The 21,658-nt window shown below is 38.5% G+C and overlaps 1 protein-coding gene across 3 annotated transcripts in view; it reads left to right on the top strand.

Moving 5' to 3' along the window:
* The window catches only part of UGGT2 (UDP-glucose glycoprotein glucosyltransferase 2), a 198,263-nt gene that overhangs the window by 115,182 nt on the left and 61,423 nt on the right, over window positions 1–21,658 (top strand). For all 3 annotated transcript variants that reach the window (XM_042979427.1, XM_042979424.1, XM_042979435.1), the window contains exons 17-22: window positions 6,702–6,866; window positions 7,211–7,334; window positions 7,425–7,523; window positions 9,613–9,707; window positions 14,450–14,656; window positions 19,309–19,440. In XM_042979427.1, coding sequence (XP_042835361.1) covers window positions 6,702–6,866; window positions 7,211–7,334; window positions 7,425–7,523; window positions 9,613–9,707; window positions 14,450–14,656; window positions 19,309–19,440 — 822 coding nt within the window. The remainder of the gene's footprint in view (window positions 1–6,701; window positions 6,867–7,210; window positions 7,335–7,424; window positions 7,524–9,612; window positions 9,708–14,449; window positions 14,657–19,308; window positions 19,441–21,658) is intronic.

Genomic DNA, 21,658 nt, shown 5'->3' with positions numbered 1-21,658 from the left:
GGCAGATTGCACAGTGAACAGTGTCTAATTGGAACTCAGAACAGTTGAAGAAGACCGTGGCAACAGTAAAAAGTCTAAGATACTGAGCAGTAAGGTGACCGTGACCTGCCTGTTTTTGAAAGAACACTCTCCATCATTTTGAGTCAGTCGCTGGAGGGCACAGTGTATGGGATTATCTGTCTCTCAGAAGAGAGAACTGACAGGAACTGACCCACAGCTCTTAGAAGTGGCAGGAAAGACCAGGAGCTCAAAGGGTTTGTGGGTCCTACACCTGTGTTTCTTGCCCCCAAATGCTGGCAAAGTTCACTTTGGACCCCGTTGCTGCCACCAAATCTGTTAAATGACACAAATTCAACGGAGTAACTTTTAAGTTTCTAAATGGCTTTTTTTTTTAATGCTCAAGAATAGGACAGCATCCCCTCTAGCAAACAGAAGGATGATCTGAGGAGTTACACTAAGTGGAAAGATTTTTAGAGAAGGAGGGTGGGGCAGGAACGTTATTAGCAAAAGAAAAGGATTGTTTTGGGCAAGGAGGCTTTCCCTTAGGGGAAAAGCAGGGGGGTTAATATGTAGACTACCTCTCTGCCCTTGTGACAGACTCATTGGTACTGATCTGATGGAAAAATTTCTGAGGGAGACTGAAGCTGCAGTTAGATTAGGTGTTAAGTCCCTGTTTGGCAACTTGTTCTTACAGGGCTAAAAATATAAAATTCAGTGTCATTGGCTTATTTGTGGTACTTAAAGCTTTTGGAATGGGCGGGTGGCCTAATTAGAAATCATGGAGTAAATCAGAAGAGGGCTTGTATTTCCAGCAGAGACATACCCATACCTGGTTGATTGCCCATAAGGATCCTGAATCAAAAGAATCTAAAACCACGCCCATCATCTTCCTTGTTACCCCATTTTGTTCTTCTTTATGCCTGTCCTACAGGGTAGCATCATCATTCACCCTGGCCACCTATGCAAGAAGCCTGATGGCCATCCTAACCCACTGCTTCGCTCCTACCATCCCAAACAGTACAGGGTTATGTTCCGGCCGTCCAGCCAGCTGAATGTCTCAGAAACTGCCTCGTTCTCTCCTTGCCCATCACCCCTGATTTCTGTTCTGCTTTTGCTCTCTCTCCCACGCTATTGTTGTAGCCCATGAGCGACACTCCCAGGGCCTGTTCTCCCACGTCTTTCCTTCTCACCGTTGCTGCTGTGGTCTTTTTTTTTTAAATAAGCACACCTGATCCTATTACTTAACAGTATTTACCCTCTTCTTAGATGGAACTGACCATGCCCTCCTTGGAACCCCTGGGTGCTATACTCACACTTGTTTTTAATGGGTCCATCTCTTCCTCTGTTAAGCTATGAGTTCCCTTAGGACAGAATTTGCATGTTATTTATGTGCACTCATAAGCCTAATACACAGTAAGTGCCCAGTAAATGGGTGATGGGCATTAAGGAGGGCACTTGTTGGGATGGGCACTGGGAATTGTATGTACAGGATGAATCACTAAATTCTGTACCTGAAACTAATACTATACTGTATGTTAAACTGACTGGAATTTAAATAAAAACTTGAAAAAGAAAAAATTAAATGAAATGCAGTAGCCACGTGGTGGCCCTGGAGGTGATTTCATCTCTGCGTGTGTGTTTCAGCATCTGTAAAATGGATGTAATGGTAGTACTTAGCTTCACAGAGTAATTGTGAGAATGTTAGCAATGATGGTAGCTATAATAATACATAGTTGTGAATAGCAGATGAATTGGTTAGTAACTTCTGTCATTCCCAAGGTAAAATGCAGATGTTGAGCGCCTTCAGGAGCTGGCCTCTGTCCTGTATCTCACTGCTCCCACACACAGAACTCTCCCCACCATAGACATAGAAAATTACTCGCAGTTCTAAATATATCTGTCAAGTCATTCAGGGCCCTTGTTTCCTTATGGACCGTGTGTCTAGATGATCTATCCATTGTTGTAAGTGGAGTGTTAAAGTCCCCTGTCATTACCACATTCTTATCAATAAGGTTGCTTATGTTTGTGAGTAATTGTTTTATATATTTGGGGGTTCCCATATTCAGCGCATAGACATTTATAATTGTTAGCTTTTCCTGATGGATAGGCCCTGTAATTATTATATAATGCCCTTCTTCATCTCTTGTTACAGCCTTTAATTTAAAGTCTAGTTTGTCTGATATAAGTATGGCTACTCCAGCTTTCTTTTGACTTCCAATAGCATGATAAATAGTTCTCCCTCCCCTCACTTTCAATCTGAAGGTGTCCTCAGATCTAAAATGAGTCTCTTGTAGACAGCAAATAGATGGGTCTTGTTTTTTTATCCATTCTGATACCCTATGTCTTTTGGTTGGCGCATTTAGTCCATTTACATTCAGTGTTATAGAAAGATATGGGTTTAGAGTCATTGTGATGTCTGTAGGTTTCATGCTTGTAGCGATGTCTCTGGTACTTTGTCTCACAGGATCCCCCTTACCCAAAGCAACAGAATATACTTTCTTCTCGAGTGCACATGGAACATTCTCCAAGATCACATACTGGGTCACAAAACAACCCTTCATAAGTATACAAGAATTGAGATCATACCATGCATACTTCCAGACCACAATGCTATGAAGCTTGAAATCAACCACAGGAAAAAGTCTGGAAAACCTCCAAAAGCATGGAGGTTAAAGAACACCCTACTAAAGAATGAATGGGTCAACCAGGCAATTAGAGAAGAAATTAAAAAATACATGGAAACAAATGAAAATGAAAATACAACAATCCAAACACTTTGGGATGCAGCGAAGGCAGTCCTGAGAGGAAAATACATTGCAATCCAGGCCTATCTCAAGAAACAAGAAAAATCCCAAATACAAAATCTAACAGCACACCTAAAGGAAATAGAAGCAGAACAGCAAAGACACTCTAAACCCAGTTGAAGAAGAGAAATAATAAAGATCAGAGCAGAAATAAACAATATAGAATTTAAAAAAACCGTAGAGCAAATCAATGAAACCAAGAGTTGGTTTTTTGAAAAAATAAACAAAATTGATAAACCTCTAGCTAGGCTTCTCAAAAAGATAAGGGAGATGACCCAAATAGATAAAATCATGAATGAAAGTGGAATTATTACAACCAATCCCTCAGAGATACAAGCAGCTATCAGGGAATACTATGAAAAATTATATGCCAACAAACTGGACAACCTGGAAGAAATGGACAAATTCCTAAACACCCACACGCTTCCAAAACTCAATCAGGAGGAAGTAGAAAGCTTGAGCAGACCCATAACCAGCGAAGAAATTGAATCAGTTATCAAAAATCTCCCAATAAATAAGAGTCCAGGACCAGATGGCTTCCCAGGGGAGTTCTACCAGATGTTTAAAGCAGAGATAATACCTGTCCTTCTCAAGCTATTCCAAAAAATAGAAAGGGAAGGAAAACTTCCAGACTCATTCTATGAAGCCAGTATTACTTTGATTCCTAAACCAGACAGAGACCCAGTAAAAAAAGAGAACTACAGGCCAATATCCCTGATGAATATGGATGCAAAAATTCTCAATAAGATACTAGCAAATCAAATTCAACAGCATATAAAAAGAATTATTCACCATGATCAAGTGGGATTCATTCCTGGGATGCAGGGCTGGTTCAACATTCGTAAATCAATCAACATGATACATCACATTAATAAAAGAACCATATGATCCTATCAATTGATGCAGAAAAAGCATTTGACAAAATTCAGCATCCTTTCTTAATAAAAACCCTTGAGAAAGTGGGGATAGAAGGAACATACTTAAATATCATAAAAGCCATTTATGAAAAGCCCACAGCTAACATCATCCTCAATGGGGAAAAACTGAGAGCTTTTTCCCTGAGATCAGGAACACGACAGGGATGTCCACTCTCACTGCTGTTTAACAAAATGTTGGAAGTTCTAGCATCAGCAATCAGACAACAAAAGGAAATCAAAGGCATCAAAATTGGCAAGATGAAGTTAAGCTTTCACTTTTTGTAGATGACATGATATTATACATGGAAAATCCAATAGACTCCACCAAAAGTCTGCTAGAACTGATACATGAATTCAGCAAAGTTGCAAGATACAAAATCAATGTACAGAAATCAGTTGCATTCTTATACACTAATAATGAAGCAACAGAAAGACAGATAAACTGATCCCATTCACAATTGCACCAAGAAGCATAAAATACCTAGGAATAAACCTAACCAAAGATGTAAAAGATCTGTATACTGAAAACTATAGAAAGTTTATGAAGGAAATTGAAGATAAAGAAATGGAAAAACATTCCATGCTCATGGGTTGGAAGAATAAATATTGTCAAAATGTCAATACTACCCAAAGCTATCTACACATTCAATGCAATCCCAATCAAAATTGCACCAACATTCTTCTCGAAGCTAGAACAAGCAATCCTGAAATTCATATGGAACTACAAAAGGCCCCGAATAGCCAAAGTAATTTTGAAGACCAAAGCGGGAGGCATCACAATCCCAGACTTTAGCCTCTACAACAAAGCTGTAATCATCAAGACAGCATGGTATTGGCACAAAAACAGACACATAGACCAATGGAGTAGAATAGAAACCCCAGAACTAGACCCACAAAAGTATGGCCAACTAATCTTTGACAAAGCAGGAAAGAACATCCAATGGAAACAAGACAGTCTCTTTAACAAATGGTGCTGGGAAAACTGAACAGCAACATGCAGAAGGTTGAAACTAGACCACTTTCTCACACCATTCACAAAAATAAACTCAAAATGGAAAAAGGACCTGAATGTGAGACAGGAAACCATCAAAACCCTAGAGGAGAAAGCAGGAAAAGACCTCTCTGACCTCAGACGTAGCAATTTCTTGACACGTCCCCAAAGGCAAGGGAATTAAAAGCAAAAATGAACTACTGGGACCTCATGAAGATAAAAAGCTTCTGCAAACAAAGGAAATAATCAACAAAACTAAAAGGCAACCAATGGAATGGGAAAAGATATTTGCAAATGACATATCGGATAAAGGGCTAGTATCCAAAATCTATAAAGAGCTCACCAAACTCTGCACCCAAAAAACAAATAATCCAGTGAAGAAATGGGCAGAAAACATGAATAGACACTTCTCTAAAGAAGACATCCGGATGGCCAACAGGCACATGAAAAGATGCTCAACGTCGCTCCTTATCAGGGAAATACAAATCAAAACCACACTCAGGTATCACCTCACACCAGTCAGAGTGGCCAAAATGAAGAAATCAGGAGACTATAGATGCTGGAGAGGATGTGGAGAAACGGGAACCCTCTTGCACTGTTGGTGGGAATGCAAACTGGTGTAGCTTCTCTGGAAGACAGTGTGGAGGTTCCTCAAAAAATTAAAAATAGACCTACCCTATGACCCAGCAGTAGCACTGCTAGGAATTTACCCAAGGGATACAGGAGTACTGAGGCATAGGGGCACTTGTACCCCAATGTTTATAGCAGCACTCTCAACAATAGCCAAATTATGGAAAGAGCCTAAATGTCCATCAACTGATGAATGGATAAAGAAATTGTGGTTTATATACACAATGGAGTACTACATGGCAATGAGAAAGAATGAAATATGGCCCTTTGTCGCAACGTGGATGGAACTGGAGAGTGTTATGCTAAGTGAAATAAGCCATACAGAGAAAGACAGATACCATGTTTTCACTCTTATGTGGATCCTGAGAAACTTAACAGAAACCCATGGGGGAGGGGAAGGAAAAAAAAAAAAAAAGAGGTTAGAGTGGGAGAGAGCCAAAGCATAAGAGACTCTTAAAAACTGAGAACAAACTGAGGGTTTATGGGGGGTGGGAGGGAGGGGAAGGGGAAGGGGGGTGATGGGTATTGAAGAGGGCATCTTTTGATATGAGCACTGAGTGTTGTATGGAAACCAATTCGACAATAAATTTCATATATTAAAAAAAAAAAATTACTTGCAGTTGCCTGAGGCTGTGTTTTCTTCCCCCCAATTCCTGTCTTCACATGCACTTCTCCCACTTTATCTTCCCAGCAAATGTTACTCACCCTTTAAGACTTTCCCTGTCACCCCTTCCCAGAGGCTTCTCTGACCCCCTCCTCTCCATCCTCGAGTTTTCTTCCTGGCTGCCGCATGTGCCTCTGTTTTGGCCCTGTCTGTGTGAATCCCTTGAGGGCCGACTTTCAGCTTTGTATTCACAGCATCTTGTTTAATGCTGATGGCATGAATTCAAAAATTGTTAATGAAACAAATGAATGCAGAGATGAATGAATCTCTGATCCAGATAAATGGTATGTTTTTTAATGTTATACTGTGCACAGGGGTCAGCACATCCTGCCCTCCCACTGCCTCTTTTATATATACAGTTTTCTTGGGAGGTAGCCCCACATCGCTGCATCGGTGTATACCCCTGCTACACTACAGCATCAGAGCTGAGTAGTGGAGACAGTGACTGGATGGCCCACAGAGGCTGCGATGTGTGCTAGCTGGCCCTTTACAGGAAAAGCTTCCTGATTCTTGCTCCATAGGTAGATTACTTTGCTTTAAATAATGTTTGGAAAGGACAAATGAAATTAGCACAATTAACCTTTTTTTCCTGTGGCGTATCAAAATGCACCAATGCCCGTCCCTTCTTTTACGTATGCATTTCTTTTCCAGACAGACATTTTTCAGTTTAACTTTGATATTTTTGAACTAAATAGGTGGGAGCAAGCTTTTATAAGATGACTGGCCTGGGTCCTTTGCCTCAAGCTCTTTATAACGGAGAACCCTTTAAGCTTGAAGAGCTCAGTATGAAAGAACTAGAAATGGCTGTTCTTCGCAGAATGATGGATGCGACGGTACATTTACAGAGGGACGTTTTTATGGTAGGCAAGCATTTATGAGGAAGTACATGATAGATGATATTTTTATAAATGATTTTTTGCATTAAAACAACTTTCTGTAGCAAAAGTTTCCATCCTGATCACTTAGTAATGAATTTAAAAGTAATTAAGTTTATCTGTGCATAATTACATCAGAAATGCTTAATTGGAAAAAAATTCAGGTATTTACAGGAATATTTGTTGTAAAGTTTATTGTATGAATCCTAATTGCCTAAATTATTTATTTATTTTTTTTAGATTAGCCTTTAAGTATATTCTGTGCATAACTTTAGAACATATGCCTATAAATTATCTGTGTTACCTAAGTAATATTTTTGTTGTTTCAGGGCATATTAAATGATCGAACAAATGCAGTTGATTTCCTTATGGATAAGAATAATGTTGTACCCCGTATAAATCCTTTGATTTTGCATGCTAAATGGCAGTACCTTAATTTAATATCCACATCAGGTAAAATGATCCATATACTTTCTACAATGCTTACTGAGTTTTGCGTGTTTTATTAAGTGGTTATTTAACATTTAATATGAAAATTTTCAGTAACTGCTGATGTTGAAGATTTCTCTACGTTCTTTTTCTTGGATTCGCAAGATAAGAGTGCTGTAATAGCAAAGAACATGTATTATTTAACCCAAGAAGGTAATGAGCATATTTTATTTTCCTGACTTTATTCCTAAAGTAGCAAAATTTGCAATTTTAGTGAGGTGTTTGCATAATGAATTTGTATGTTGCCATTTGACTAGAGGTCTGGTTTTCAATTTCAGAGTTTGTAGTTTGTTAGGATACAAGGATTGTGCTGGGAAAATACCTTCTACCCTAGTTATATGTTCAGGGGCTCATCTTGGTTTTTTGCCTTTTCTTAAAGCAAGCTGTTCCACTTTTCACCTTTTTAAGAAAGCGATAAAAGACTTTCCAGACTGTAACCTCGTGTCTTATAACGCATGAATAAGAGTATAATTCCCAGATCAGAGGAGAAGTAGTTCTACCCTCTGATTAAACTTCTGGATTTTTGCTTACATTGGGGATTATAAGAAAAGAAGGGAGACCTATACAGGAATGTACTGGGAAATATGCATTTAGCCTGGACAGGGAAGTTGATGGTGGAGCCAAGCCTTGTTAGAGTACAGTGACCTATTCGAAATAGACACGGATAGTTGGAGTTCAGCTGGTTCAGTTTTGCTTTGTTTTATTTGATGATCTTTGCTCTAGAGAGAAAAATGAAAGCCAATATGTGAAAGATAAAAGAAGACTGAGTTTTGTCTCAGTGTATGAGAGTGATCTAAAGATAAAATGAACTTCATAGTAAGGGGTATATTTTTATAGAGAGAGTTTTAAGCAGAGGCCACCCAGCCAGTTTTTTAGAATGCCATGGAGTCAAGATTGGATCAGATGGCCCCAGAATTACTTCCTAACAGATCCCAGATTTTATGTTCATAAAGTGGTCTGTCTCCAAGAAGTCCAACAAATAATAAAATACAATGCAGTTCTATGTTATGGCAGAATAAGGTCCTGACTGTGACAAGGGAAGGGAAAAGGAAACAGAAACAAGGAATAAAAATAGGAGAAGTCTATTTTTCAGGTTCTGAGGTGTATTTCAAAAATTCCCTCTGGGCATCAGAATAAGTTAGCCTATAATTAATGCCCTTTGCTTAAATCTCTAGCAATTTAAAAGAATGTTAACTGGGAAACACCCGATTTCCTTTTGCTTGGCATTTATATAAACGTGTAAAGAACTGATGGAGTTGTGAGAAATTTACTTAGCACTTTGAAATAGTTCTCAGTTTACTAACTATGATGGTGAAAGTGCTGACCTTAAGAAGGCATTAGAATTCTTTACCTTTCTTCTTTGAAAAGAATGTGCTGCTACTGCCTCACACTTAAATTGCTTCAATGTGAATTCAATGTCAGCCCTCTTTCTGTTAAAGTTTTCGTATAGTTAGATATCACTGAGTGTGATAGTAATGGTGGCCTCACATCTATTCAGGGGTAAGTTTTTGGTCTGGCAAACGTTTTATAATTGTTTCAAGTAGGTTATGTGATCTAAAGGACTAGCTTTTGTGTAGGTTTTAATGATGGCTAGACAAGTGTACAGGTGATGCATACAGAGCCTAGATGAAATTAAACCCATTTAACTGTGACTTCAGAACTAAAAATTGTTTCTCCTTGTGGTTTCCAAATTTTCAAATTTTTCTGAAAAATAGAATTGTATTAATGTTGATGGCACAGGTAATGTGAATTAGACCAAGTTAATAATAGAGGTTTGGGAATAAATGAATTGTAGGCTAATATTGCTGTTTTTAGTATCTATTAATAAGCTTTATTGTATCTAGTTTTACATCTATGTGGGGTATAATTCTCAATTTAAAAAAAATATATAGCTGTAGCTGGAAGACCATTTTGCTTGCCAATTCCGAAAACATAAGTATAATACAACTTTTGTCTACTAATAAAAGTATTCCACAGGTATGTCCCTTAGAGACTATTCTTACTTTTTGGTATCCGAGTTTATTTAAAGCTTATATAGCACTCTTCTAGTGTTTTTATATGCCTGTCAGTGTGTGTGTGTGTGTGTGTGTGTGTGTGTGTGTGTGTAATCTTTAGCAATATTTTCTTATTTTCAAAAAATTAGCTTAATACTTTTTAATGTATTTTGTTAGCTGGAAATGTCCCCTGCTTTTAGTTTAATTTTATAAAGAGGCAGCTTGACTAAACTATTTGATACTTTCAGATGATGATGTAATTTCTTCAGTTACTCTCTGGATTATTGCTGATTTTGACAAACCATCTGGGCGAAAACTACTTTTTAATGCATTAAAGCACATGGTAAGTATTTAGATACTCTTACCACAAAAATTTTATAATTTGTTGTTAATTTTGAGAAAGCCAAATGAAGAATGTGCATTCAATCTTATTCTCCTCCATGTTAATGTTTTAAGTCCTTCAGCTTGTTGATAAGGAGGCGAAAACGGGAACTCAAATTCAGTCTCCATGTACAATAGGCAGATTTGACCAGGAAAAGAAAACCCTGCAAGTCGTCCATGATTCAGACCTGTGTGTTCCCTGCTTGCCCTTGCTATTAGACATATACTTGTCTGCAATGTGTATGCACTGAATGTTTGTGTCTCCCATAAAATTCAGATGTTCAAATCTAATCTGTAGTGCAGTGGCATTTGGAGGTGCGACCTTTAGGAAGGAATTGGGTGATGAATGGGATCAGTGCCCTTGTAAGAAGAGGTCAGAGAGCCTACTTCACCCTCTGTCCATCATGTGTAGATACATGGACAGATCCGTAGTCTGCAGCCCAGAAGAGGGTCCTCACCAGAACCTGACCGTGCTGGCACCCTGCTCTTAGATTCCCAGTCTCCAGAACTGTAGGAAGTACATTTCAGTTGTTTATAAACCACCCTGTCTATGGGTACTTTGTTGTAGCAGCTGGAACTAAGACATAGTAGTTATAAATAGGCTATTAAAACAGAGTGAATGGTCCAGACCCTACCATTACATCAATGACACCAAATCTAGTTTTTACCAAAAAGCAGTTTGTAAGAGCGGTTTTACATCACATAGTCAGGCAGCACTTTCTTTCTCTGAATATTTAAGAAAAAGAAAATAAATTTTCACTGAAGAGTATTTTAAGCCTTAAGTCAACCTTAATTTTTTTTGTTATTAGAGAATTACAAACCAATATACTTCGATAGTATACATTTCTATATTTATTTAAAAATACTCTTTTATGGGGCGTCTGGGTGGCTCAGTCAGTTGAGTATCCAACTTTGGCTCAGGTCATGATCTGGTTTGTGCGCTGGAGCCCCGCACGGGCTGGCTGCTATCAGCACAGAGCCTCCTCTGGACCCCCTATCCCCACCTCTCTCTCTCTCTGTCCCTCCCCCACTCACACTCTCTCTCTCATTAAGGTAAATAAACATTTTTTAAAAATACTCTTCTATAACCTTCCATATTTCTAAGGGAGCATAAAAGTTTGTCTAGATTAAAAACACCTACAAACCGTAACTCAAAGTATTTTATGAAATTGTTTGTTTTGCATTAGCTAAGTGTAAATTTAGTGCTGATAACAAATTACCCCATAACTTAATGGTTTAAAAACAATAAATGTTTTCTTAGAGTGTCTGGGGTTTAAGAATTCAAGAGTGACTTGGCCAAGTGGCTGTGGCTCAGGGTTTCTTGTGAGGGTGCAGTCAGGACTCTGGCAGCAGTTGTCTGAAGGCTTGACTGGAACCAGAGCCATCAGCTGCTAAGAGGGCTTGCATGGCTGCTGGCAGGGGGACTCAGTTTGTCACTGGCTCCTCACGGAACATCTCATTCCGTTGCCACATAGACCCCATTTTAGCATTGCTAAGTGTCCGCACAACGTGACAGCTGGCTTTCCCCAGAGTGAGTGCTAAAGAGACAGAAGCCACAGTGTGTTTTATGATCTGGCCTCAAAAGTCACACACTGTACTTCCCTAATATCCTATTGATGACACAGATCGCTCCTATCCAGTATGAGGAGGAACAATATGGAAGCACAAGTATAAAGAAGTAGGGATCATCGGGGGCCATCTTGGAGGGGCACTACCACATCAAGAATAGTTAATACATTTTAGACGAAACATAATAACATCAGTTGGGAGAATTTTCATGTCATGTTAGGCAGTCTCAGAACACATTCTGGCTTCATTCAAGCCCTGCAGACCAGCACATTCAAAAAGGGGTGTTTGAGGTCTATGGAGTACATCACCTCTGCCTTCTGTCTCTTCTCAAGAATTTTTAGTAGCGTGTTCTTTGCGAGGCTGACAGATTGCCTTTTCCCAGTAGTTCCAATGTATGTGGCTCTCCCATCATGCACATATTGGTATGTTTAATGGTGTCCCACATTTCTCTAAGAATCTGATCATTTTAGTTCTTTTTATGTTCTATTTTTCAGACTATAGCTCTGTTGATTTATCTTTAAATTCAGTGATCCTTCTGCCAAGTCAAATCTATTGAACCCCACTAGTGAATTTTTCATTTCAGTGATTGTACTTTCCAATTCCAGAGTTTCCATTTGGTTCTTCTTTATAATTTCTATTGCTTTGTTATTATCATCAGTGTAATAAGTTGTTGTACCTTCCTTTAACTCTTTAAGCATGGTTTTCTTTAGTTCTTTGAAGATACGTGTATGTCTGTTAAGTCCATCATCTAAGGTCCCTCAAAGATAGTTTCTGATGCTTGGTATTTTTCCTTAGTATGAATCATACTGTCCTCTTTCACTGCATATCTCATAATCTTTTACTGAAAACCAAACATTTTAGATAATACACTGGAGCACATTTGGATCCCATACCACTTCATCACCTGGACTGTTTGGTCATTTGTTTGTTTAGTGATATGACTGAACTCTCTCTGTAGTCTATCTCCCTCTCATTGTTTTTCTCTGATGTTCCTGCTCAGACTTTTTCCCTTGTTTTTATCTTTGATCTTGGTTTCCTGGAGACTGCCTCTGAGTCAGCAAAAGCCAATTATTGTTCAAAGTTTATACTTAAATACCCCCAGGCAGTTAGATGTTCACGCTTTACTGTTGGATGTCTGCTTGACTTAAAGGCTGCTTTCCAGGTTAGAGATTTTATGATTTTGCCCCACATTCACAGTGGAATAGTATCTTGGAATTTCCCTGATGACTCCTGAGAAGATTCAACCTTTGGCTTGGTCTTCCAGACTGCCGAGAAGGACTTTAATATTATTTTTAAACTTGACTTCCTAGCAGTTGCCCCTGGGTCAGAGTACCTTTTTATTTAGCAGTATTTGTTTAGGGAATGCCTTCAGTGTGCCCCCTGTCCCATTCTCATTACCCTGAGTGGGGCCACTGTAACACAGATGCAGTTTTCCGGAACCTCAGGGATGAGTGTGATCCCAGGACAGCTCTTTTCATCTCTCTCCTTCTCTGGGTCTCTCTCTCTGTTAAACCCATGGCCGATCTCTCATTCCACCTGACGTTTTTTTGCCTGGAGGACCATGTAAAAACACGCTCCAGATGGGATTTCACCCACAGGCTGTCATTTGCTAACTCTTGATCTGGTTCATTAATTGAATTATCTGCGGTATCAATTCTTATTTTTATTCTTTCCAGTATTATATTTTGAGCCTCTCTCATTTTCATTTCAGCCAGCTTGCTTTTAACTTTTGCCTTTCTCTCATGGGGTCTCTCCTTATCTCTCTCTGAGTCTGTTTTTTGGAGACCATGTTTTCTTTTCATAGCTACACAAACTTTAAGAGACTAACATAATGAACACTTATATACCTAATACCTAGATTCTATAATTTTAACATCTTGCCACATTTGTTTTATCTGATTATCTGTTGTTAGTGGGGAGGAAGGGCAGAATAGTCTGCATTTTAAAGTAAGTCACAGAAATCAGCGTATATTTTAAAGTACATACATTTTAAAGTAAGTCACAGAAATCAGCATACGTCATCCCTTAGTATTTTAATATGCATTTTCTAAGAATTAGGATATTTTACATAACTGCAATACCACTATCCCATTGCTAGTACTAAGCCTGCATTAAATTGTTCACACAAAGATGTCTTTTCTTTTTTCAAGCTAGGATCTAAACGTGTTTCATTGTTACGTTTCATTAGTTTCTTTTATTATAGAACAGTCCCATCCACATTTTGTCTATTGACTTTTTAAAGAGACCAAGCTGGTTGCCTTTTAGAAAAATCCCACCTTACAAATTTCACTGATTTTTTTTTTCCTTACAGTATTTTTAACTTGTCCCTTAGCCCTTATATCTCCTCTACACTGGAAGCTATGTCTGACTTAATTAGATTCAGCTTCCGCATGTTCATGAGTGATGATGTATTCTTCATGCTCTGTTTGTACACTACCAACCTGAAAAAAAATTTCAATGTCCAGCATCAATAGAATGTATAAAAGAGTATATTCGTACAGTGGAAATCTATGCAGTCCTGAAAAATAAAGCAACTAAAGATACACAAACAGTGTTGATGAATCTCACAACCATTATGTTGAGTGGAAACAAGGCAGGAAAGAATATATACTGTATGATTATATGAAGCTCAAAATAGGTTAAATGTTTCATGATGAAACTTAGGTGATAAACCAGAAGAAGAAGCAAGAATGATCCTACAAATAAGTAACAGGATCATGGTTGTTTTTAGAAAAGTGGAAAGGTGTAGTCATTGGCAGGGTGTCTGAGAGACGTCTTTGGGTTGCTGGCAATGCTCTGTTTCTCGGCCTGGGTTATAGTTTTATGGGTTAACTCACTGAATTCTACATTTTTGTTTCGTGTATTGTTTTATATGTGTTATTTCATATACAAAAAGTGGTTAAAGTATCTCCTAAAAGACTCGTTATACAAAGAGGTGAAGCAGTCAGAGTTCCTAAAATGACTGTTTTCTGGCTATGTCAGTAGGTACACGTTCAGTACCATCCACATAGAAAGACCTCTGCAGTGAGGCCTGCTGTGTGTTAAAGTGAACAAGCTCGAATGGAAAGAGAAAAGTTCGGCTGTAAAATGATATGTGAGATACCGATCTTTTCCACCCATAAATGTGTTTTGCAGAAAACAAGTGTTCATAGTCGGTTGGGAGTTATTTATAATCCTACATCGAAAATAAATGAAGAAAACACCGCTATTTCTAGAGGAATTTTGGCAGCTTTTCTTACACAGAAAAACAGCTTTTTGAAAAACTTTCTCAGGAAACTGGCGAAGGAAGAAACTGCTACAGCTATTTACTCTGGAGAAAAAATTCACACATTCCTTACTGAGGTCAGTGGCTATTTGTTTGGAGTAAGAAGTATCTGTTGCATTTTTAGAATGTATAAGCCAATGTGGTCATGCTACTGAAAAATGTCAATAAATAAGTATAATCAATTGGGGATAATAAACATTCCTTCAATGGGAAAAGACAGTGATGTGACTTTGCATCAAGGCACTTAGCCAACCAAATTTCATGTATTTCTGCTACTACTGTATGATCCTTGAAGTTGATTGCATTCTAGTTAGGACTTGTATGTGAAGATCGAGAGTTCAAGGCTATGTAAGTCATACTCAGGTAGTTCACTGAAGGGTCCAGTATGAGGGAAATTCTAAAGATGGAAGATGATCCTCAAGAAAGAAGATCCGTTAATCCACTCAAAAATATCAATTGATTGTCTGCCATACAAGGGAGGTATACTCGTGGACAAGGCAGATATGTTGAGTCCGTGCTCCTGTGGAGCTTCCACGGTGGTGGGAAAGGCAGACAAACTAAATGGTACTGGAAAAATATAAAGAAATGAGAGGGTAGATAGTTTGAGGGATGCTCTTTTAGCTGAAGTGGTCAGGGAAGGCATTTCTTAAAGAGCTTATGTTTGAGCAGAGGTCTGAATGTAATGAGAAAATTTGTGAGAAGAATGTACCAGATCCGGGAACACAGTAAGTCTAAAGGACTGACGCAGAGACCGTCTTTCCAGGTTTGAGGTACAGGCAGAAGATCATCATGAGCAAAATAGGGAGCGTGATGTGGAGAGTAGTAGGAGCTGAGGTCAGAAACATAACCCAGATATTTCAGGAATCTGTAGGCCATGGTAAGGAACTGAAGTCTTTCCTGAGTATGATGGGAAACCACTGAGGAATCTTGAAGAGGTGAATAACCCTTAAAAAGGTGACTCTGGATGCCATGTGAAATTTTGTAGTAGGCAGACAAGAATGGATATAGGATGAACAATTGGAATGTTTTTGCAGTAATCTAGACAAGACATAATGGTATCTTGGACTAGGTAGTAGTGGCGGGAATGGTGAGGTGATTGGTACATTTTCGTTACAATCAGAATTAGCTGATCAATTGTATATGATATGTGAAGGTAACATCCTTACATATTAGCTTGAGCAGCTAGAATTAATGGTGGTGCCTTTTTTTTGAGATGGGAAAGTCTAGATGAAGAGAAGATTTGGACACATAGAGGATCAAGCGTTAAGTCTGTACATGTTAAGTTGGAGATGTCTGTTGGACATTCAGGGGGAGATGTTGAGTTGACAGTTGAGTTAATGAGTATTGAAATCAACTCAGGGTTATCAGGGTATTTTTAGAGTACATCACTTCGAGAGTTACCAACATTATATATCATTTAAAACCAAGAAACTGGGTGAGATACCTCAGAAATTAGTTGGGTGAGGGAAGAGGGGCTAAAAAATAGAGCTCTGGAATATTCCAACATATAGAGGTATGCAAGAAAGGGATGATCCAGCAAAGGAGACAGATGGAACAGCCATAAGTTAAGAAGATAACCAGGAGAATATGGTATCTTGAAAGTCAGTTGGAGAAAGTATTTCAAGGACAGAATGATCAACTGTGCAGATGTTCCTGAAATTAGGCTTCATAATTGACCATTTACTTGTTAAGGTGGTCATTGGTGACTTTGATGAAAATAGTTTCAGTGGAGTAGTGGGTATAAAAGTAAACTTGATGGAAAAGAGAATGGGAAATCAGGAACTAGAGATAGTGAGTATAAGTAGCTCTTTCAAAAAACTTTATTTTCCCATGAACAGAGAAATATTTTGTAGCCAGAAAAGGACTTGGCGTCAAGACTTTCTAAATTTGCAAGATGTTACTTTTTGTATGCTAATGGAGACAGTCCATCCAAACAATGAGAAAGGAGGATAGGGAGGGGAGCAGAGAAGAAGCAGAGTTCTGGAGTAGATAAGAGGTGCTGGGATCCCCTGGACAGGTGTTTACAGTTGGTCGTAAGAAAAGGAACCATTCATCCATTTTTACTGGAGAGAAGGCAGAATATATGAGCATGGCTGCAGAAGGGTAGATTTAGTTGGTGGTAGCAGGATAAAGGACTTCCGATTATTTTCATTTTCAGAAGAAATTCAGGTCATTCGCTAAGTAATAGAGTGAGAGTAGGTATTATTAGAGGTTTGAGGGAAGAGGAGCAAATGCCACATATTCTTCTCTTATTCTGAGAGAGAGAAAGTGAATTAACTACATTAGTGTGGGAGGGTTTCTGAGGGCCCACTAGATGTTAACGACTGTAAACTGAAAGTGAGGTCGCTATTAGTTGCAGCTCTTTTTCCAGCTGTATTAAGACTATTTTGGTTCCAGTTACAGGGGAAGCAGAGTCGTGCTTAAACAGAGTTGAGGTTTTGCCAGGTGAATATGACTTCAGGGAAGCATTCCAGGGATCTAAGCATGGCAAGTTTGTGTTGCAGTAAAGGCCTTTGAGGTATAACTCAGGAGGAAATTATGGGAGGTGTGATGGGTAATAACGAGGTGGTAGGGGCAGAGGACAGAAGGGATTGGGTAATGGTTGGTATGGTGACACTAGGTTGAATGAGCCGGAAATCGAGGAGTTTGTGGTCAGAGGGGATGATTGAGATGGAGATTTTGGATGTAAGTGGGATCTCAGGCTGCACTGTCCAATACTGTATCCACTAGCTGCATGTGGCTCTTTTAAACTTAAAATTAAGTTAAAATTCCAGTTGTTTAAGCATCCAGCTTTTGATTTTGGTTCAGGTCATGATCTCATGGTTCATGAGATCGAGCCCCATGTGAGGCTTTGTGCTGACAGCTGGAGGCCTGCTTGGGATTCTGTCTCTCTCCCTCTCTTTCTCTGCCCCTCCCACACTCATTCCCTCTCTAAATAAATAAATAAGCAAACAAACAAACAAACTTAAAAAAAATTAAGTTAAAATTTAAATTCAGTGCTCCAGTCATTCTAGCCACATTTTAAGTGCTCAGTAACCATCCATGGCTGTGGCTGGCATATTGGACTGTTTAGTGGAACATTTCTACCATCGCGGGAGCGTACCAGGAACCTGCTAGAAATTCAGAATTTAAGGCCCCACCTTGGATCTTCTGAAGTAGAAACTACATTTCAACAAGGTGATTGCACATTAAAGTTTGATAAGTATGATATGGAGAGTGTTTCTTAGTGTGAAGATGTGAAGAAGCTATTCATGGTTTATTTTCTGTGAATGTCCATATATTTTTTGACTCTCACCAAGGATTACTTTTATATTTCAGAAATAAAATGCACTATTACTGAATTGGTTTTGTGAGGTTGGTATAATGGGGTGTGATGGGTATTTCTATTTTAAACACTGTTTTTTTTCACTGAGGGTACCAAAATGGGGTACTGAGTTCAGAATTTAATTAACATTTGTTTAATTTCTTTAATGATAAATTGTATTTAAGTTGATGTTCCCTAGCATATTCCCTAGCATTACTAGTCAGTAATCCACCTGAAATCTTCAAAGAATGAATGTGGCATGTGATATCTACTTGTAACAGGATTTACAAATGTTATAATTGGCTTGGCAAAGAAATATCCTTTTTTAAAATGTAGTTTCAACATTATGGAGGTTTCTCAAAAAACTAAAAATAGAACTACCCTACGACCCAGCAATTGCACTACTAGGCGTCTATCCAGGGGACACAGGTGTGCTGTTTCGAAGGGACACATGCACCCCCATGTTTATAGCAGCACTATCCACAATAGCCAAAGAGCCCAAATGTCCATCGATGGATGAACAGATAAAGAAAATGTGAGATATATATACACACATATGTACATATACACACATATATATATATATATGTATATATATATATATGTGTGTATATGTACATATGTGTGTATATATATATATATATATACATACATACATACATACACACACACAATGGAGGATTAGTCGGCAATCAAAAAGAATGAAATCTTGCCATTTGCAACTACATGGATGGAACTGGAGGGTACTATGCTAAGTGAAATTAGTCAGAGAAAGACAAAAATCATATGACTTCACTCATATGAGGACTTTAAGAGACAAAACAGATGAACATAAGGGAAAGGAAACAAAAATAAAAACAGGGAGGGGGACAAAGCAAAAGAGACTCATAAATATGGAGAACAAACTGAGGGTTGCTGGAGGGGTTGTGGGAGGTAGGATGGGTTAAATAGGTAAGGAATCTACTGAAATCATTGCTTCACTATAAACTAATTTGGATGTAAATTTTAAAAAATAAAAAATAAAGTTAAATTTAAATAAGTAAAATAAAATGTAGTTTCAGATGAAAATAGTGCTTTTTAAATCAGAATTTAGAATAATTTCAAATTTTGCATTAATATATTAAAGTAGGCTTTGTTAAAATGATTTACTGGGGCACCTGGTTGGCTCAGTCAGTTAATAGTCCGACATCGGCTCAGGTCATGATCTCACTGTCTGTGAGTTTGAGCCCCACGTCAGGCTCTGTGTGGACAGCTCAGAGCCTGGAGCCTGCTTCGGATTCTGTGTCTCCCTCTCTCACTGCCCCTCCCCTGCTCACACTCTGTGTCTCTCTCAAAAATAAGTGTTAAAAAAAAATTTTTTTTTAAATAAAAAATGATTTGCTATATTTCTCTTGTTAATTTCATCCTTCTTAATTTATGGTTTAGGGGATGGATAAGAACGCTTTTCAGAAAAAATATAATACCATTGGAGTGAATATTTTCCGAACTCATCAGCTGTTCTGTCAAGATGTACTTAAAATTCGTCCTGGAGAAATAGGTATTGTCAGCAATGGGAAAGTAAGTAGAAAACGCAATTGTTCGCTTTTTCTCACTGACCCGTGACCTGGGGGCCTGTCACAACACGCAGGAGATGCGGCTCCTGTGCTAGACACAGCGGACAGGGGTCAGCATAAACTGCCTGTGGTCCCACCCCTTCCCCCAGAGATGGACGCATCGAATGTGGCGCGAAAGAGCGTTCGTATGGGAATAGCTGTTACTGTGTTCTAATGTAAGGATTAGAACAACTACTACAACATTGTGACTAAGAGCCACTGTTGCTATAGATGTGGAAAGTACGTTGTGATGCCTTTTTCTTCTTGTCGCTTTTCTCTACAATTGACTGTGTTAACTTCCATAAGTACCGAATTGTTATTTTTGAAATATAAAGTCATAGTTATTAATGTAATCATTAAAATCTATAAGAAAAATCACTTACTTCAACCCTCCTAATGAAATTGGTTATTCATAGTTTATTGTTTTACCTTCTAACCCTTTTCTCTACGCTACATAGGCATGTCTGATTTGTAAAAATACATAATTTAATCCTGTTATATACATGCATGTATAAAATTTTATATCACATTTTTTTTCTCTTGGTATATCGGAAACATTTTCTTATTAGAGAGGTCTTTATAGACCTACAAAATTAATAATATCTACTTAATATTTTTTGAGTATGAGAATCTTGTTTTCTCAGTAATGATTTAAGTTTTAAAAAATTGAATCTGGAGGGCGCCTGGGTGGCTCAGTCGGTTAAGCCTCCGACTTCAGCTCAGGTCACGATCTCACGGTCCGTGAGTTCGATCCCCACGTGGGGCTCTGGGCTGATGGCTCAGAGCCTGGAGCCTGCTTCCGATTCTGTGTCTCCCTCTCTCTCTGCCCCTCCCCGTTCATGCTCTGTCTCTCTCTGTCTCAAAAATAAATAAACGTTAAAAAAAAATTTTTTTTTTAATAAAAAAAAAATTGAATCTGGTGCATAGATTTATTAAGAAATCAACTACGGGGCGCCTGGGTGGCTCAGTCGGTTAGGCGTCCGACTTCGGCTCAGGTCATGATCTCACGGTCTGTGGGTTCGAGCCCCACGTCGGGCTCTGTGCTGACAGCTCAGAGCCTGGAGCCCGTTTCAGATTCTGTGTCTCCCTCCCTCTCTGCCCCTCCCCTGTTCATGCTCTGTCTCTCTCTGTCTCAAAAATAAATAAACGTTAAAAAAAAAAAAAAAAAAAGAAATCAACTAATGCAATATGTTTGGCATCCTCTGTTTGAACTACCAAATTATATAACCCAAATTGTCTTCCAAGGTCTAGTGCGCTCTTAACGTTTTTGTTTTCTACATTTCTAGGTGAAGCTCTCTTTATCTAATGTTTTATTCCCCTATCATTTTCCCTGAAAATTATGCTCATTTTTTTCTTATCTGACTCTATAAAGACTAGGAACTGGAGAGTAGTGAGGGTCTCACATCCACAAGCCTCTGCAGATCAAATATATCTGCTTCAATGTAGCAGTTTTCAGGCTAATTGTATTTAAGTGTTCATCTTTGTATGGTGCTCTTTTATAAATTGGTGACAATGGTTGCCATTTATTGCATTAATACACAGCATTTGTGAATTTGATAAGCAAGGTTTGTGGAAGCCCAGTAATGTCATTGCTTTTTATTTTTAACAGTTGTTTGGGGAGGAAATGTGGCTTTTTAGAACAGTTTTGCAGTATATGGCTCTGTCCCTTTGGCTCTGTCTAGCACTGTAAGGGTGAAGAGGGAAAAAAATTACACCAGCTGTATTCAGTACCTTGCCTTTTGATTATATGTTGTGGAAAGGCTACCCTATGTTTTCTTTGCTGTTACTTAATGTAATTCACCTATTACCCATGTTATCGATAGCAAATGTTATAGTTATATTTACCTTATTTCTCCTAAAATAATTGTTTCTCTTCATCTTCCTTGAAATTGACAAAAATATTCAGATTCTAATTTTGCACCTGCTGTGATCAATCTTCTAGGTTCTGAGAGTATAGTAGTGAACAAACTTGTTTTCATGAAGTTTATATTTTGGTGGGCAGTGACACCTAACAAGTAGCATCCTTATTGATAAGGTGCCATTTGGAGAGAGCCAGAGGAGGCAGGGAGGGAGGTGGGGGGGGTAGAGCAAGCCGAGTGGAATATGTGCAAGAAGAATGTTCTAGATTGAGGGAACAGTGAGTACAAAGGTCCTGAGGTGAGATGATTACTGTGTCCTAGAAA

The sequence above is a fragment of the Panthera tigris genome, chromosome A1 (genome assembly GCF_018350195.1).
Source record: "Panthera tigris isolate Pti1 chromosome A1, P.tigris_Pti1_mat1.1, whole genome shotgun sequence".
NCBI lineage: Eukaryota > Metazoa > Chordata > Mammalia > Carnivora > Felidae > Panthera > Panthera tigris.
Note: the sequence above shows the minus strand (reverse complement) of the source record. Positions and strands in the feature narration are given on the sequence as shown.